We start from the raw sequence: 16,907 nt of genomic DNA, 5'->3' as shown, positions 1-16,907 counted from the left end.
CCGTTTCACCCGAGCTCAAGCCCCGGGAATCTTGCTCCATCTTACTCTTAAAATCAAACGTTATTGAAGGTTAAACTGTTTTGTTGTTGGGGGCCCCTGAACAACTTTAACCTCTAGCCACTGTTCACTTCAAGTTCAGCTCCAGTGGAAGTAAAATCAGTCGTGTTGCCTCCTGCTGCGGCCCCTTGAATCGCACGATAGCAAAGGGGGCGGGAGGTGCCGCTCGCAGCGCAGCGTCGCCCTCGCCTTCTCCTCGGCGCCGCGGGGTGTCTCCTGAGCCTGCTGCGCTCAGAAGCGCGTCTTCGCCCCCTTCACGCGGCCGCCTCAGTCTTAGGGGCGCTGCTCGCGCCCAGGTTAGAGCGACCCCAGGCCGCCGGCTGAGAGAGCGCTGCGCCCTCCCCTTGCCCCGGGCTCCAGGCGGGCCGGGTTCAGCGTCTCCTGGGCGCCTGCGAAAAGTTCCTGGGAGAGGAGGAGGAGGAGGAGGGCGGCTGGGGGCAACTTCCCCGCCGCTCCTGTGGCTCGGTGCATCCCCCTTCCCTCCCGCGTGTGAATAGCGGGAGCGGAGCGGGCCGGGCCGGGAGCTCTGCTGCTGCTGGCATCCAATCCTCTCGCCGCTCCCAGGGGGTCACGGAGCAGAGGCGCCCCGCCGAGGGCAGAGGCTTCAACTGGGGATGGTCCTATGCCGGGCTGCGGGGGCGTGGGAGCCGCAGGGCGACTCGCTCCTACCCCAGCCTCGCCCCTCGGCCGGCTTCAGGCTGCTGCCGCCTGAGCGCCTGGCCCAGGCTGCTCCGTCCTCTCCCGGGCTGCTTCAGCACCTCGGCCAGAGAGCCGAGCCTGCGCGCCCCGCCCGCCTGCTCGCTGTCGGTGCCCCGCCAGTCAGCGGGCGAGCCGGGCGGGGGAGCCAGCAGCATCTCCCCGCCGCCTTGCGGGTCTCCGCCCTCCAGCGCGCAGCCACCAATGAGCGGGGTGGGGAGGCGGGGGGGGGCCCCCTTCTTCCCGCCTCTCTAGTTAAGGCCGCGGGGAGCGGGCTGTAGCTCAGTGGCAGGGGCCGAGGCGCGCGCGGGGTCGGGTAGGCGGTGGCGGCGCGGGGGCAGCGCAGGACAGGGCACCTCCACTGGAGTTCGGGCCAGCTCGGAGCCGGCGGAGCGCGGAGACCCCCAGGTGCCCAGAGCGGCGGAGGGAATTAGCCCCAGCGACAGCAGCCGGCCACGCCACTGCAGCCGAGCAGCACCTAGGGCAGGCGGACGGTCCCAAGTGCGGAGCAGCAGCCCCAGCCGCGATACCATGGAGCAGGAGAAATATTTGCCCGAGCTGATGGCAGAGAAGGACAGCCTGGACCCGTCCTTTGTTCATGCAATGCGCCTCCTGGCTGAAGGTAAGACTTCGCTCCTCCTGGCGTGTCTTCTTCCCTCCAACGCTGCCGTGCTGGGTTCTTAGCCGGGGGACGTGTGCTGCGATGGCCAGGCAGCCAGCATCCTGCGCCTCGGCTTGGACTCAGCCAAGGCATTCCGCGCCCTAGGCATGCAGATGTTTCCCTCTTCCGCCACCCCTTTTTGTTTTTGTTTTTTGGAGGGTCCAAACCTCTCCCATGCGAGAGATGCCAAGAGAGATTCTTGAGACCTGCTTGTAGGTATGAGGAATGACTAATCGGCTTAGCCATCGCAGGCAGTGGCTTGAGCGAGAAAGTGCAGCGTTCACAGAAATGCCCACTTCTGAAGTGGGAAAGATGGGAAAGGGGGTTAAGTAAATTGTGATCAGCACATTGCCACTGAGAGAGAGTGTGTACAGGAGCTTTAGTCTGTATTTCTGCAGCATCTCTCAAGTATACAGAGTTGCCCTTTAAGCTAGTCACTCACAGGTTTCTGTAGAAATATTGAACACCAAAGAGGAAATCAGTATTATATATATATATATATATATATATATATATATATATATATATATATAAAACGCTGAGGATGAAACACTATGGAAGACGTTATTCCCTCTCTAGTGTTTACCGTACTTGAAAATAATCAACGATCAGTTGCTTTGCAAAGTATGGATTGTGTTTTATATGTTTGTTGTAGTAAGACAGAGAACGTTTTTTTATACAGGGAGACACAGATTATCCCCCTGGCTCTGTTAGCAATAGTTTTTCAAGCTTGTTTAGGAATAGCTCCTGCTAGCCACTGTATGGAGTAACTTATACAACGAATTTAGCAAATATAAGCATCGTATTTGTATATAGTAGATGTGTATATTTTATATTTCAGTACTGGAAATGCCTGTCTTTTCATGATTTTTCATTAAAATGATTTATTTCATTGTGCAAATAAGCTATTGTAATTGGGTAGGTTCCTTAGGTAGGGCTTCCATGGTCATGGTTCCTGATTTTATTTACACAAAGACAGATGCTAGATTCTCATTAAACTCATTAGATCATGTTTTCGGTGTTTAAGTACCATGTTTCTGTTTATATGATAACAACTAAATCCACTCCTATATCCTTAATGCACTATTTTGTCAGTTGAGTTTTCTGTTTTGGATATTCACTGGATATGACATATCAATTTCATGACATCATTTCTTTAAGGACTTGATGCATTTCTTTTTGGTTTGTGCAGTGATCTAAAGTATTGTCTTGGTACAAATTTGTTCTTCAGTATATCAATCAGTGCTTGTGATATAATTACATATTGCACAATTTGAGACAGCTAAATTACTTGATTAGGAAGTCTTTACAAACTTTATCTTCCTTACTACACTATGTAGTTAGTTCTTGAATACAGGCCATATTGTACAGGACTTGAAGTACAGAAGTAGTACAATCAGTTAAACTCTCCTCATGCTTTCTGTTGCTTTTTTCTTGTGTATATTGTTGATTCTTTAAAATATTGTCTGGATTGGGTACCAGTGTAAAAGAGAAGTAGTAACAATAAAGCATATTTCTGTATCCAAATCTGAAATGAAACCTGTAATGAGATCATTCAAATATTCACAAATGTAAACTACCCTAAAATCTAAATAAAGTGAATAATTTTCTGAAGTTCCATATATTTTTAAGCAAAATCATAATAATTCAAAACTTTTTGTTAGCACTTAAAGCAATTCATGGGTCAGCAGCCTTCATATTGTCTTTCTTAAATACATGGTTTATTTATTAGGATAAAGTTACTGAATCTAGATTTTCATAGAATGTTCTGTCTGATAATGGGAAGTCCAGCATGAATAATGGCACACATTTAATATACTTATAATATCTATATTGTTGCTGAAGTGATAATCAGAGTAATTTATACTGCTGGAATATTAATTTGCAGAGGATGAACCTAAATTCCTTATTGCTCAAAGGGGCGTATTTCTTGCACCCTGCAATTTGAACTTTTCCCAGCAGGGGGAGGTATCTACCGAAAGAGCATGTGTGAGAGAACACATGAAATACATAATTGAAAGTGTGCAAAGTAGAGTCAAATAAAGAAAAAAAAATGTATCTTGTTTCTGGGTTTGCAGTTCATGCAAAAATTGCATTTCAGACAACTGGTGAGACTGAGTAAATTAATACTTTGCTGGTTTCTTTTTAATGTAGCTGGGGCTAAGTATACCTATATATATTTAAATAGAAGACAAAGGTAAGTTGCCTCTGGAAGCTGTAGAGAATGCTAATGTAGGATTCACACCAGATACCTCAAAACACTATAGGTCAATCTTTCTAGAGATGTATTTTAGATGTTTACATTTCAGTAAAATTACTATTGAAACAGCTTCACTAAAGTATGAGAGCAGCTAGTTAAAGCAGCAGGAACAAATGTACCTGTTATTACTGGCTATAAATAACAGTACCATAGATTTTCCCTTTAGAAGGGAAGTGTATACAACAGACATAAATTCATTTGGAAGTGTCACAGGTAGAACAACACTGCATGACACTAAAAGGTTCCCTACACCACAGAGTTTTTATGGTACATCTGTATTGGAGACATGGCCCCAGATTCTGGATTTCTGCTGTTTGAAAAATAATATATGAAAATCTTCATAGCAGCTAGCTACTCTGTTTAATTATCATGCCTCTTGATTGGCAACAGATTTCAATTAAATGCACAGTACTGTAATGTTCTCTTCCCCCCAGCCCCTTCAGAGTTGAGAGCCTATCACATTCACTCTGACTTGAAAGTGCTGTGATTTTTTGATGTCACTTGCTAACACCTGGATGTGAGAGTAGACAAGCTTCTGTGGAATCCTTAGAAAGGCATACAGGAGACAAACACTTCACAAATACAGTTTCAATGTAGGACACCTTATTGAATTATAAAGATCATTTTGTTTCTTCATAAACGTTTCTGAAGAACGTCATACATCTTTTTCATTGTACAAAACTTATTTAAAATGTGACTATATATTTTCCTCTTAATGTTTTGTTCCGTAGATAGGATAGGGGTTCATGCATATGTCATTAATGTCTGTGGGCTGGAGAGTGTCACCGCTGAGCACACTGAATCTCCATTTAACTTAGCAGAAGATTGAGGGCAAATCAGCACCCAACAAAAGTACAGAGCACTATTATTACACTGCTGTACCCCAACCATTGTAATAGGCACTGCAATACACATAGTAAGAGATAATCCCTGCATTAAAGAACTTACATTCTTAACAGACAAAGGAAGTATTATCTCAATTTTGGAGCTCTGGTGCAGAGCAATTAAGTGACTTGCCCATAATCCCACAGGAAATACATAGCACAGCCTGGAATAGAACCAAGGTGTCCTAATGCCCAGTCCTGTGCTTTTACCATAACATAGTTCTTCCTTAGGATCATTGTGCTGCTCCTGTAGAGATGACCCTGTATCAAACTGGAAAAAGGGCATACATTTTGAACAATTAGAGTATTTGGCCATACCTATGTGGAGAACAAGTATATAATAATGGGCTCTTCACTCTAGCAGAGAAATGTAAAACACAATCCAATGACTGGAAGTTGAAGCTAAACAATTTTAAACTCAAAACAAGGTATACATTTTCAACAATGAGAATAATTAACCATGAAAACAGTTTTACAAGGGCCATAATGGACTTTCCATCACTGACAAATTTAAAATCAAGATTGGATGTTTTTGTAAAAATGTATTCTCTGGGAATTATTTTGAAGGACATTCTATGCCCTGTGTGATACAGGACATCAAATTATGTGATCACAATGGTCCCTTCTGGCCTTGGACTCTATAAATCATTATCAGACTATTAAAGATGGGGAAACTATTCAAATGCTTTATTAGAAAAAAACTTGTGAAATATGAAGATTCAGTTCTATTATAGTCTATTCAATATATTTTCCCAAAATTCAAACAATGTATTAAAATAATATCATCTAATCAGTTTTAAATACAGTGAAACCTATGCTAATTGTGGCCACTTATTCTGATCTATCAGCCAGTAAAATCCATGTCTCAGAGAGTTTCTCTGTATTAATTATACTGGGTTATGCAGCCACCTATTATAAAAGTCAGAATAATAACAGTCTCTTTGATGGCTATTAACAGATTGCACTGCAAATGGGTTTCTAGTTAACTTTCTTTTACTGGTAAGCAAGATAAAAGTGCTTCTAGTGATGTGATATTCCCCATTAGTATATAAGAATAGTTAGTACTTGTTTTAAACAAGTAATATCTTATTTATCAATACAATGGTAAAAACTGTTCCCTGTACCTTCTATAGACAATATTTGTTTGTATGCCAGTAGCACCATTTGTATGCCATTGCAACAGGTGCTGCAGAGACTCTAGGTGAGCACATGATGTGATTTATTTGGATTTTTAAATTTTTTTGCATGAGTGTAAACAAGCATGAAGATGATGAAAGTATCTATGAATATGTATGAAAACATACTTGTGTGATTCATGACATGTAAAGGTAGGTGACCTATAGCAACTTACAATCTACTAAAACACCTTTTGGTTTTTTTAAAAGTATGTCTTACAGTGGTATCATTACTTTTATTAGAAAATGTCAGCAACTGGACGCCGAATCAGACCATCAGTATAGACAAATAAAAATTGCCTGCAGATAACTCAAAAATTGCATGGGCTATGCATGTGTGATTGTGAAAATGTCTTGCAAGATGTGATGTAAAAGACACGTCTAGCACAGACAAAAAGGAAAAAAGACCCAATGGAAAGTCAAAACCCAGTCAAAACAAAAAGACCTGTCCCCAATGGAAATTTCTATATAATACGTAGAATGCTAGTCTTATGTGTCATGACAATATAGCTAGCCTCAGATTTTCAACTGATGCCCTGAGGCCAGTGGGGATACAACCATTTACACTAGATGAGGATCTGTCTGTGATGCTTCTCAGAGCTGCTCAAGGCTATGATGCAAATCCCTCTCACCTGCCCTTAGTCTGAGGAAGCCTTGTCTATGTCTGCTGTGACTCCACCACCCATGGGTGACACAAGCACTGCCCCCTCAGCCTAACCATTGTCTCTCCACAGGCTATTGATAGGCATGTTCCAGCTCTCCAAGCATCTTTCTGGAATGTCCAGCCCCTGTTCCATTGGACACTCACAGTTTTGCTATTCCCAAAGAAGCAGTGCACTCCAGATGATCAGTTCCACCTCAGATCACTGCTCTGCTTAACACACAGCACTTAGATATGTTTATAGTGAAAACAAGAAGTTTATTTAACAAAGAGGAGAGAGTCAAATGATAGCAAGTAGAAATATTGAAAAAAATGGTTACATATAAAATAAACATAACCTGCGTTCTAGAACCTATTTAACTAAATACTTTCATATCTTGTAGAATAAAGCTCACTCCAACATCCTTCCAGTTTTTTTCAGCCAGGCCTAGCTATAATCCTTTTTTTCATGAGATAAAGCATGCTACCAGTTCGTCCCCTAGGTGTACAATCCTGTGTGTCTCTTTGCAACCTCAGATATATCAAAACAAAGTATTTTGATCTTTTCTCATAAACCGTACAGCCTCCTGCTGTGTGTTCCTTCCTGTAGATTTCACGATCTCTTGTCAATTTGCCATCTTGTTTAGCTAGTGGCTCCATATGCAAATATACTTAGATTGTGAGATATACTATACACAATGTCCAGTGAGAGACATAAGCATCTGCTATCCCCCACCTGAACAGAACCTGTCAGGGACATGTTACTTCCTGGTGACCTGTCTTTAACTTCAAGGATTTAAGAACATCATTTCCAGTATAGATACCTTACATGATACCCTTGGGTGAATATACTTGATGCCTATACACAAGGTGTGCGTGTAAAACTCTATGCCTCCTGTGCTTTTTGCCAGTTGGCACAAAGCGGTTCCTGGTTTACACTGGTCCCCAGTATAAATCTTGGGTTAGACCCCATGCCTGCAAATTGTTCCATAAGGGCAGACTGTGCGTTTGCCTAAAGCCTCATTCAAATAAATTGAGTTCTACAAGTGTTCACTCTCATTGAACTCCTTGGAGGACCAGGGCCATCCAGTCAACAAGTATAAAGTTATTGAGGCTCCTCATTCTTTGAGCCTTACTGCTATCACTGACACAAGCCTGCAATAATTGCTGTAGCCAGCCTCAACATTATTGGTACGGTATATTTGCGTTTTGCCTCTTACTAGATTAATGTATTGGCTCTACTGTACAACTAACCATATTTTATTTTTAGTCCTCTGGAAATTAATTTGTTTTTTATATAACAAGGTGGTTTTGGATCATTAATATATATTTCTAGTGTGAATCTTGAGGCAATAATAAGGTCATTGCATATAAATTACTTTTCTTTGTAATGTCTAATGAAATGAAGATCATATCCTTATCCAAGATGTGAAAGATTATTGGTTAATTCTGTGATTTACGCTAGTCAGGCCTGAAACACTTCTGTAATTTTTCTTTAGTAGTGTGTCATAAACTATTAGCCAAATGATATATGCAGTCTTAGCAGCAATGAGAGTTTATTAGTTTACACTGTTTAAATGTACTTTTAAATTAAAATAAGATCAATATAAATGTTAAAGAACACTCATACATTAATACAGTCACTTTTTCTGCTATTGTGCTCTGTGGTTATTTTGCTGATGTTTACATCAGGTGAAAGGAGATCTGAGTTGACAGAGAAGGAAGTTTGTATTAATCATCATTTACTTTGTTGTCCCTGGAAATAGAGAGTAAATAATTAGAAGATTGACTTAGGAAACCATGCAAATTCTCCTTAGCATACATTTTTAAAGTTTTTTTGGGTTCATTGCAAACAATGATTTTAGGTCTGTCTTTAACATTTTGCCTAAGCTCATGATTGATCTACATTTGTGTTTTTATTAAATGAAAAGAAACAAGTGGAGGTTGTGCAAATTATAGACCATAATTATTTATTAGTTCTAAAGTGCTGCAGTATTCTAGGCATTATTGGCCTGATCCAAAGCCCATTGAAGTCAGTGGGAGATTTTCTTTCTTAGCCTTTAATGGGTTATGAATCAATTCCTGTACAAATATCCTATGCTATTGGCTGAGAAAATTAAATATAATAGTTGGAATAATAAACAAGGAAAGGGAAGTACTTTTATACTGTAACATGGGATTTTTTAAATGGGATATATCAATTGGACAACTTAGCTATTCGAAACAAGATAAACATTACCAAACATCATATACTTAGAAGTTTAACAGTTTCAGAAAGTATTTTTGTCTTTTGCTGTACGATGCAAGGAGTGCCCTAAACATAAATCAGTTTAGGGAGTACTAACCAGACCAAAACCCTTAAAGAATGACACAGGTGATGCTGCCTCTAAAAGGGTTTATATGGACTCTGAAAAAGTGGTTAGGACACTTTTTATAGCGCTTAAAAAAAAATTGACCAAAAATAACCTTTTCCTTTCAAGGTCAGAAGCAGTTTAGAACCATTTGATCTCTGATCTTAGAAAATGTGTACTTTGAAACACAGTAAATTGTCTTTACAAAGAGGGGAAAATGTAGGTATAATACTAAGGCTAGATTCCAATACCCTTAAACTGAGCAGTGCTTAATTTTGTGAATAGTTCTCTTTGAAATCAGTTGGATTACTCAAAAAATGAGGCACAACTGAGCTTGAATAAGGGTATAAATATCTGGCCCTCACTATTTAAATAGGGAAGGCAGTGGCATTTTCTGTGCCAGAGGTTTGTCTGGGCAGCCTCAGCATCATGAGTGCTGGCTGGTTTTAGGAATGAGTGTGTTTCCATTGAAAGAAGAAGAAGAAGAAGAAAAAGAAGACGACTTTCATTTGTTGTGGGGATTGTTTGAGAATATTTCTTCCATTCTGTGAATCTCTTTGGTACATTTACATTTGGAGCGATTGCAGAGACCTTCCATTTCTTCTCCTTCCAATCTTGATGTAGGATTGTTTTGGGTTTTTTGTTGGTTGATTTTTTTGTTCTTGTTTTTTTAAGGAACTTAGGAAATTGACAGTCAGCAGTCAGCACAAAAAGAAAAGAGAACAGCCAGGCAGCAGAGTAAAAAACCTAGATTAACTATTCATCTCCCAGACATTTAAAATCTGCATTATGTTTGGAAACAGACCGACCACTTTGTAGTATGATTGGTCTCCAGATACCAGGTTATGGCTCTGCAGTTACAGAGACTCTTGTGCTTGTTGGGGGAAGGACCAGCACTGCCCAAAAGAAATACCAGTTTCTTGAGTTGTGCATTCTTTCTCCCTTTAGGCAACACATAGCCTACATATACTGGATCATAGGATTTGCTGTACCAAATCAAATACATTGGTCCATATAGTATGCCATTTCACCTTTAGCAGTGACCAACACTTGCTCCTGAGGAAAGCTGAAACACACACATAAAATAATGTATTTAGCCATCCAGGCAGTGCTGTAAATGGAATAAAACAATTCCTTCCTGACACCTGAGGACATAATTTTAGGGCTTGAAGCAAGGGATGTGTTGATCTTTATGTTATAATGCATAAATGTGGAGTTGATGGATAATTTCATGACTAATGTTTATTAAAATGCAAACACATTATATGTGATTTGCGCTCCCAGCAGCAGTAACTTAGGCTGAACATACTCATACTGACTGGGTAAAATGCTATTTAAAAATATATATTACAGTAATTTTATTGAAATGAAATTATCCCAGCCAGTCCCCTATGCTGCAGTCCAGAGGATGGCTAAGTCTTCCTCACAAAGTGAGTTACTAAAGTGTGTATAATGTAAAATATTTGCTTATTGTAAGGGCTAATCTTAACTAAAACAACATTGGAATTGAAAGGAGAAAAAGGAGCACAAGGAGACACATTTCAGTATATACATTCATTCTTCTTCCATGTCCCTGATCTATTTTCAGCCCATGGGTGGGGCATGTTCCATGCATCAGACCCACCAATGAACTATATAAGAGTGAGTAAGGAGGTAGTTAGCTTTCAGGCCTAAGGGTGAGGAATACAGTTTAGCTACCAGGGAAGAGAGGAGATTCTACACTGCAATCCTGAGCAGGCTGCATATATCATGAGGCCTTGTGGTCTGGCCAGACAAATTAGGAGTCTTGGTATATATAGGTAAAATTTGAGCTGTGTAGTACAGGTAGTGGCCTTGACTGGATCCTTCATAATGCTAAACACCTTGGTCAAATCCTCTTTAACTCTTCTACCATAAATTCCAGACAAAATAATGCTAGTTATTACAATATCCTGTAAATCCTACAATATTGTAACTCAAGTCATGCAGGCACTGCATTTCCTTATGTTTAAAAGAAGTCTATTCTACTGGTAGTAAAAAAATGAGGAAAATATATCTAGGAAGTTCAGCAGATCCAAAAAAAATCTCCATCCTATTATCTTGTAATTTTCTTTTTCCAAGAGTGGAATATTTTTCAGTTTAAAATTTGGAAAATTTAGCAAATATAAAGTATTAAAACTGGAATACATTAATTTAAAAAATCCCATTTATTTGACTACAATGATAAATCAGAAGTTAAGCAGTGAAAGTACAATAAGTGAATATTAGCAACTGGAAGAAGGGCATAAAACATTTTGTAGAACACCTAGCAGGCTAACTTTTAAATATAAATCTTCCACTTTTTATTAAATTTACCATGTTTTCATGCAAACATTCTAGTTTGGGAGAAAAAGGACAAATGTTGGTAATTTTTTTTTGTTTGGAAAAAATCTGGTCCTACCCCCTGGGCCTGGCTACAGCTTTTGAATATGAATATTATTTTTGCTTTCAGAACAGACACCCACTGGCCCCCTAATCAATTATATTTAAAAAAACTTTCAAATTAGTATGGTTTTTTAGATGACGTCTGTTTTTTTACATCCCCTGCCTCCACTTCCTAGTTAAAAGGGGGGTTTAGTGCTGCTGTGATGATAGGAAGGGCAAAACTAAGCTGAGCCATGCTCAGGGATTTCAAAGTATCCCCACAGAGGCCAGGCTGACTCACTGTAACTGATCTTAGTAATTTTTCCCCCCTCTCACTCTTGGGATCACTGTGAGGGAAAATTAACCCAAATGTGTAAATACAAACTACTCAAGCACAGCTCAGAATCCATGATCCTCGCATAACCATGGAAGACCTGGGTGTTCCTGCCTGTCATTGCTTAGATTGGCATGCACTAGAGGTGAAACAAAATGGAGTAGTTCCTACCTGTCTTTGGCTTTCTTTCTGTGTCCTAAAGATTTGAGCAGATAGCCCTGCATTGGTTTCATGTTCTGAAGGTTAAAACACAGAAGCTTTTTCTTTTTTAAATAAAAGCTTAAATTCTGAAAAGTAATGAGGTCATCAGAAAAAGAGCTTGTACCATATACTGCAGCATACAGGCTCATCCACTCTCTTCCTTCCTCTCCTCAGCTTTGGGGGCTGGATGGAGTGAAGTCCTACTCTTTGGGGTGGGGGAGGGACCTTTGACTTGCTGGCTCTGGGGACAGGACTATCCTTTGTAGAGCTCATTGGGAAGTTTTCAGCAAAATGTTTGTCTGATTCAGGGCAGGGATTTGATCCTGGGTCTCCTGTATCCCCACCGAGGGCCTTGAACGCTGGGCTATTTGCGGTGAAAGGCTCTCCCTCTGATTTTTCACTGAAAATTTTCAAAAGATTTCTGTTTTGTCAAAGTATTGAACAGGAACATTTTAAAAATAATAAAACTGCTATGACATGCAAAAATTAGTTCCCACCCAGTTCTAGTTCCCAGCAAGAAAGGAGCAATGAGGGTCAGAGATTGGAGCTATTAACTGATCAGGCAACCAGATTCTGCTAAACAGTGGCATTCAGAGTGAAGAAAGGAAACTTTGGTGTCCTGAGCAGTCTGGGCACAGTGGCATGAAACAGTGCCTTCCCCTAATGGCTGCAGCATGTGCCCCTCACCCATTCCTCTTCTAGGACTCAATTCTGTAAGTTGCTGAGCACTTTATACCCATGATAAAAGTTAAGGAATTCTTATGAAATCAGAGTATTTGTTTGTGAATCAGGAAATGGTCTTGGAACTAAAATATTTTAAAGTTATCCTCTGTTTCCCTGCTTTCTCTCATGGTTTAAAATATTCTGATCAAGACTGAAAAAAATAATTCTGAACAGATATTTTCTACACATTTCACCTAATTTGAAATTTACTATCAGAACATGTTGGGGCTGTCTGGGAATTGTGCTTGTTCAGAGAGTAAGCTATCTTATAGGAGGAAAATAGCGGGAATGTTTTTCTAAAAAAAATCCCTGGAGCTATGTTTGCTTATACCAATTGAGGAGCTGGTCTCCTAATTTTTCAGTTTACACCCCAACACACCATTGCCAGCTGTGTAATCAAAAACTAACAGCAAAAAAAGCTTTAAGGACATCTGAAGCAGGAAATCTGCCAAATAATCAGTGGGACCACTGGACGACCGAGGTAAGAAAGGATGTCTCAAGGAAAACAAGGTCATTGCAAAGAGGCTAAATTAATTTTTTGCATTGGTCTTTACTGCTGAGGATGTGAGGGAGATTCCCACACCTAAGACATTCTTTGTAGGTGACAGATCTAAGGGACTGTTCGAGATTGAGGTGTCTGTAGAGGAAGTTTCAGAACAAATTGCTAAATTAAACAGTAATGAATCACCAGGACCATATGGTATTCACCCAAGAGTTCTGGAGGAACTCAAATATGAAATTGTAGAACTACTAAGTGTGGTATGTAACCTATCACTTAAATCAGCTTCTGTATCAGATGACTTGAGGATAGCAAATATGACACCAATTTTTAAAAAAGGTTCCAGATGCAATCCTAGCACTTACAAGTCAGTAAGTCTACCTTCAGTACCAGGAAAGTTGGCTGAAACTATAGTAATGAACAGAATTTCCAGAATTACATAAATAACAGAATTACATAAATAACAGAATAATAAATAACAGAATTACATAAATGAACACGATTTGCTGGTGAAGAGTCAACATGACTTTTGCAAAGAAAAATCATGCCTCGCCAATCTAGTACAATTCTTTGAGGGATCAACAGGCATGTGGACTAGGGTGATCCAATGGATATAGTGTATTTGGACTTTCAGAAAGCCTTTGACAAGATCCCTCGCCAAAGGCTCTTAAGCAAAGTAAGCAGTCATGGGATAGGAGGAAAGGGCCTCTCATGGATCAGTAGCTGGTTAAAAGCCAAGAAACAAAGGGTTGGAAGAAATAGTCAGATTTCAGAATGGGCAGAGGTTAATAGGAGTGTCCCCTCGGGATCTGTGCTGGGACTAGTGCTGTTCAACATATTCATGAATGATCTGGAAAAAGGGGTAAATGGTGAGATGGAAAATTTGCAGATGATAAAAAATTACTCAAAATCAGTGCTTAATTTGTGCTAGAGCTGAGCTGCTAGACTTGGCAGAGAATGAAATGAAAGAGAGGAGGGGAACCAATTGGGGTGTGGAGGAACGCAGCAGCTTGCGGGGCGAGCGGGCAATGGGTGGGGCCTTGGGTGGAACAGGGCGGGACCTGATGTGGGGTGAGGATGGACTGTGAGTAGGGTTGTGGGCAGAAGAGGTGGGATGGGACTGTTCTGCCCTGGGGCCCGGAATTGCTGTTGTTGGACCTGCTTTCTGCATTCCCTTTCACATTTTGGGTGCTAATTAAATTATGATAAAGCTAAGGGTAGTTCTAACAGGCATTCCTCCATCTCAATCTTCCTACAACTTTTTAGCATGAAAGAGAAGGAATAATGTTGGATACATAATATATATTTTTCTGATATTTGTACAGCATGTGACAACTACCAAGCAATCTGAGCTCCCCAAAAGTGTATGCAAGTACCTCCCCAATGTTAGTGTTTAAATTATTAGGGGGGTTTAAAACATGTTTTTAAAATGGGAAGTCATACCCTTCTGATGGTTTCTGTCTGGATTCAGTCATATATGTGCAACGTGTATGCAGATGTTCATCTACCTTATTCTTTTCAGTGTCTCTTGGCAGGTACATTGCTATGCTTTTGTCCTTCTGTGGTCAGGAGTCTTTTTCTCCCATGTAATTCCCCACTCTGATTTTCACTGCAACATTTGATCGGTGTTCAAAAAGGCTGTTACTACCGCAAAGTGAGATGTGTTCTTCATTTTTCTTATTTAGTTTTGTTTTGTGTGGCTTCTCCTGAATTACTGTTATTGTTAGAGTTTGGAGTTTTTTGCCTACCTTTGTCAGCTTGTACAAATACAGATTTGTAGAAACAGCCTGTGAGCAATGAGTTAGTGATCTATGGCTGAAGAACAAGGAGCTCTGAAGATTACAATGTCAGCAAAGAAAGTGGACAAAGAGGCATGCAGGCTATACTTTGTATCCCTAGTTCCACTTCCAGAAGAATTAAATTGCCAAGTAGACCATTGTATGATAATGTGTACACCCAATACTAAGATGTGGTACTACAAACCATCTATTGCACAGAAACACTGTAGGTGCTTAAAAAGTATAAGTGTCCCATCTGAAATAATGTGTTTGGACTAAAGAAAACCGTGACAGCAGAAGAGTGAGGAGCTGGCTGCTTTTTCATGCTTATCCAGGTTATGAGAGAGCACAATTTCTACAATTAACCATTTGTACTGTGAACTCAAGAAGAGAGTTCCTGCAGTGAGAGAGGAAAGAGAAGTCTAATTAAAGAAAAAGCAGAGAGGAATAAGTTTGAAATACACCCAAGACACTGAGTTTAATGTGATTCTGCAGCTATATCAAACCCGACAAAATCTAGAGCTGGAGATGGAAATTAATTACAAATTAGCAGCAATGCTATATGGTTTCTTCCCTCTTCTTGGTGTATTCCTCTGTTGTTGGAAGATATTTTACTAGGTACCAGTAACAAAAATCTTTAACAGGGAGGTATGTGGGGGACGAAACAGTAAAATGAAGGAGAAAGGAGATAAAAAGTGAAGGAGAATGCAAGGGTGAGAAAGGAGGGATTAATATAAAAAAGAGAATGGAGATAAAGACTCAAAGAAGAAGGCAGAGAGAAAGCAAAGGGAGAACTGAATAGGAAGTGCAGGGACTTAGCAAATCCCTATTTAAGAGGTGTAAAAGATTCACTCATCGCCACCACAGGAAATAGATGAAAGCTAGAAGTCTTCAACCTTTCCATTATTTTATTTTAAAAGTTTAATAAGGAGTTCTGAAAGCTTACAATTAAGTTTTGATTAATTAAAATGAATAGATAAAAGCAGCTGCTAAGCATTGAAAGTGAACTGCATTTATTTTAATATAAAATAAGAAAAGAAGGTTCAAAGTCCTATTTAAACCTTCTGCAAACCTTCCATGAACAATTGTGACTTTGCAGTTAGTGTATTTGGCTGTGGATATGGGGACGTGTTATAGGTGTCTGTATTGTGCATGTATATACCTACTGTGGTAATCGGTGTGTTGGTCACCGATGTTTATCAGTGTAAGCTGCGTGCATGTGTCCCTGTGTAGATGCTGTCCCAGCTCTGGCCAGGAAACTGAGACGGCTCTCACGATCGAATGAGTCGACACGACCACAGATTAGCTGAGCAACGAAGGCGCCCAGGCCAGGTTTATTGCGTGCGGCACAATGAGAAATGACTTACAGAATATTTCTGGGTCAGCTTCGCATAGGCGGCGTTACAATGGTCTCGGCCCAACGGCGGGATTTTCCGTTATCCCCTAGACCGGACACCAGTATTCCCTCTGTCACCCTCTTTTATACACTGTTACATACACTTTCGGTCTGCCCCCTTTCACGTAGGTAGTTGCCACCCTCCTGACGTAGTCTAATACCACCTTTTTCCGTTGATTGGCTGATTTGGGCACCGCCACTCCATGTATCATTTCTACTCATAAAAGTGTCATTTCAGAGAGTTAGTATCTTGGTACCTCTTATACCTACTACATATTTTAGTAATATTTTGGCAGTCTTACAACCTTGCAGAATCAGCACTTTCCTATACCAGTCTCAGTTAACTTGAGTGACCTTATACTTATACTTCTGTTCACTCGGCTTTTTCCATTTAGGCCTTAGCCTGTTTTACAGGCCTTAAGCTCTCACTTCTTACTACACTTACAATTAAACAATAATTACACACACACACACTTCCTACCACAGAGATGCTGCCAAATCTGTTCAAATCAGCCACAGAAATCTCTCCCTTGCAACCAAAGTTATAAACCTTTTGAAATAGTATGGTTAGACAGGTGACAGGCACTATATATGGGTATTATATTTTAAAATCTATTACTGAAAACTGATTTGCTTTTTCTTTAAATTCCTTTAATGTGTACATTAGCATTCCTTAATCCTCATTATAGCTTTTATATATACAGTTTCAGATTGTTTCTTTTTTTCCTTAATGCACCCTTTGAATTTTGCATGAGATTATATCAGTTTTATGAACAGTGATCTGGGAATGGCCTTTTCTATTTATTTATACCAATAGTCTTCATAACACAGATCAGAATGTTTGTCTAGGCTCTGATCATCATTTCCTGT

General features: G+C 40.2%; 1 protein-coding gene across 2 annotated transcripts in view; it reads left to right on the top strand.

Annotated features, from left to right (window-relative positions):
- The first annotated feature begins 1,058 nt into the window (after positions 1-1,058).
- The window catches only part of KHDRBS2 (KH RNA binding domain containing, signal transduction associated 2), a 542,753-nt gene continuing 526,904 nt past the window's right edge, over positions 1,059-16,907 (top strand). For both annotated transcript variants that reach the window (XM_067565543.1, XM_067565544.1), the window contains exon 1: positions 1,059-1,375. In XM_067565543.1, the coding sequence (XP_067421644.1) occupies positions 1,285-1,375 (91 nt within the window). In that variant the 5' untranslated portion in view covers positions 1,059-1,284. The remainder of the gene's footprint in view (positions 1,376-16,907) is intronic.

Source organism: Emydura macquarii, unplaced genomic scaffold (genome assembly GCF_026122565.2).
Source record: "Emydura macquarii macquarii isolate MOO-44397 ecotype Brisbane River unplaced genomic scaffold, CSIRO-AGI_Emac_v2 contig_2680, whole genome shotgun sequence".
Taxonomy (NCBI): Eukaryota; Metazoa; Chordata; order Testudines; family Chelidae; genus Emydura; species Emydura macquarii.
The sequence above is the reverse complement of the archived record's forward strand: the minus strand, read 5'-3'. Positions and strand labels throughout refer to the sequence as shown.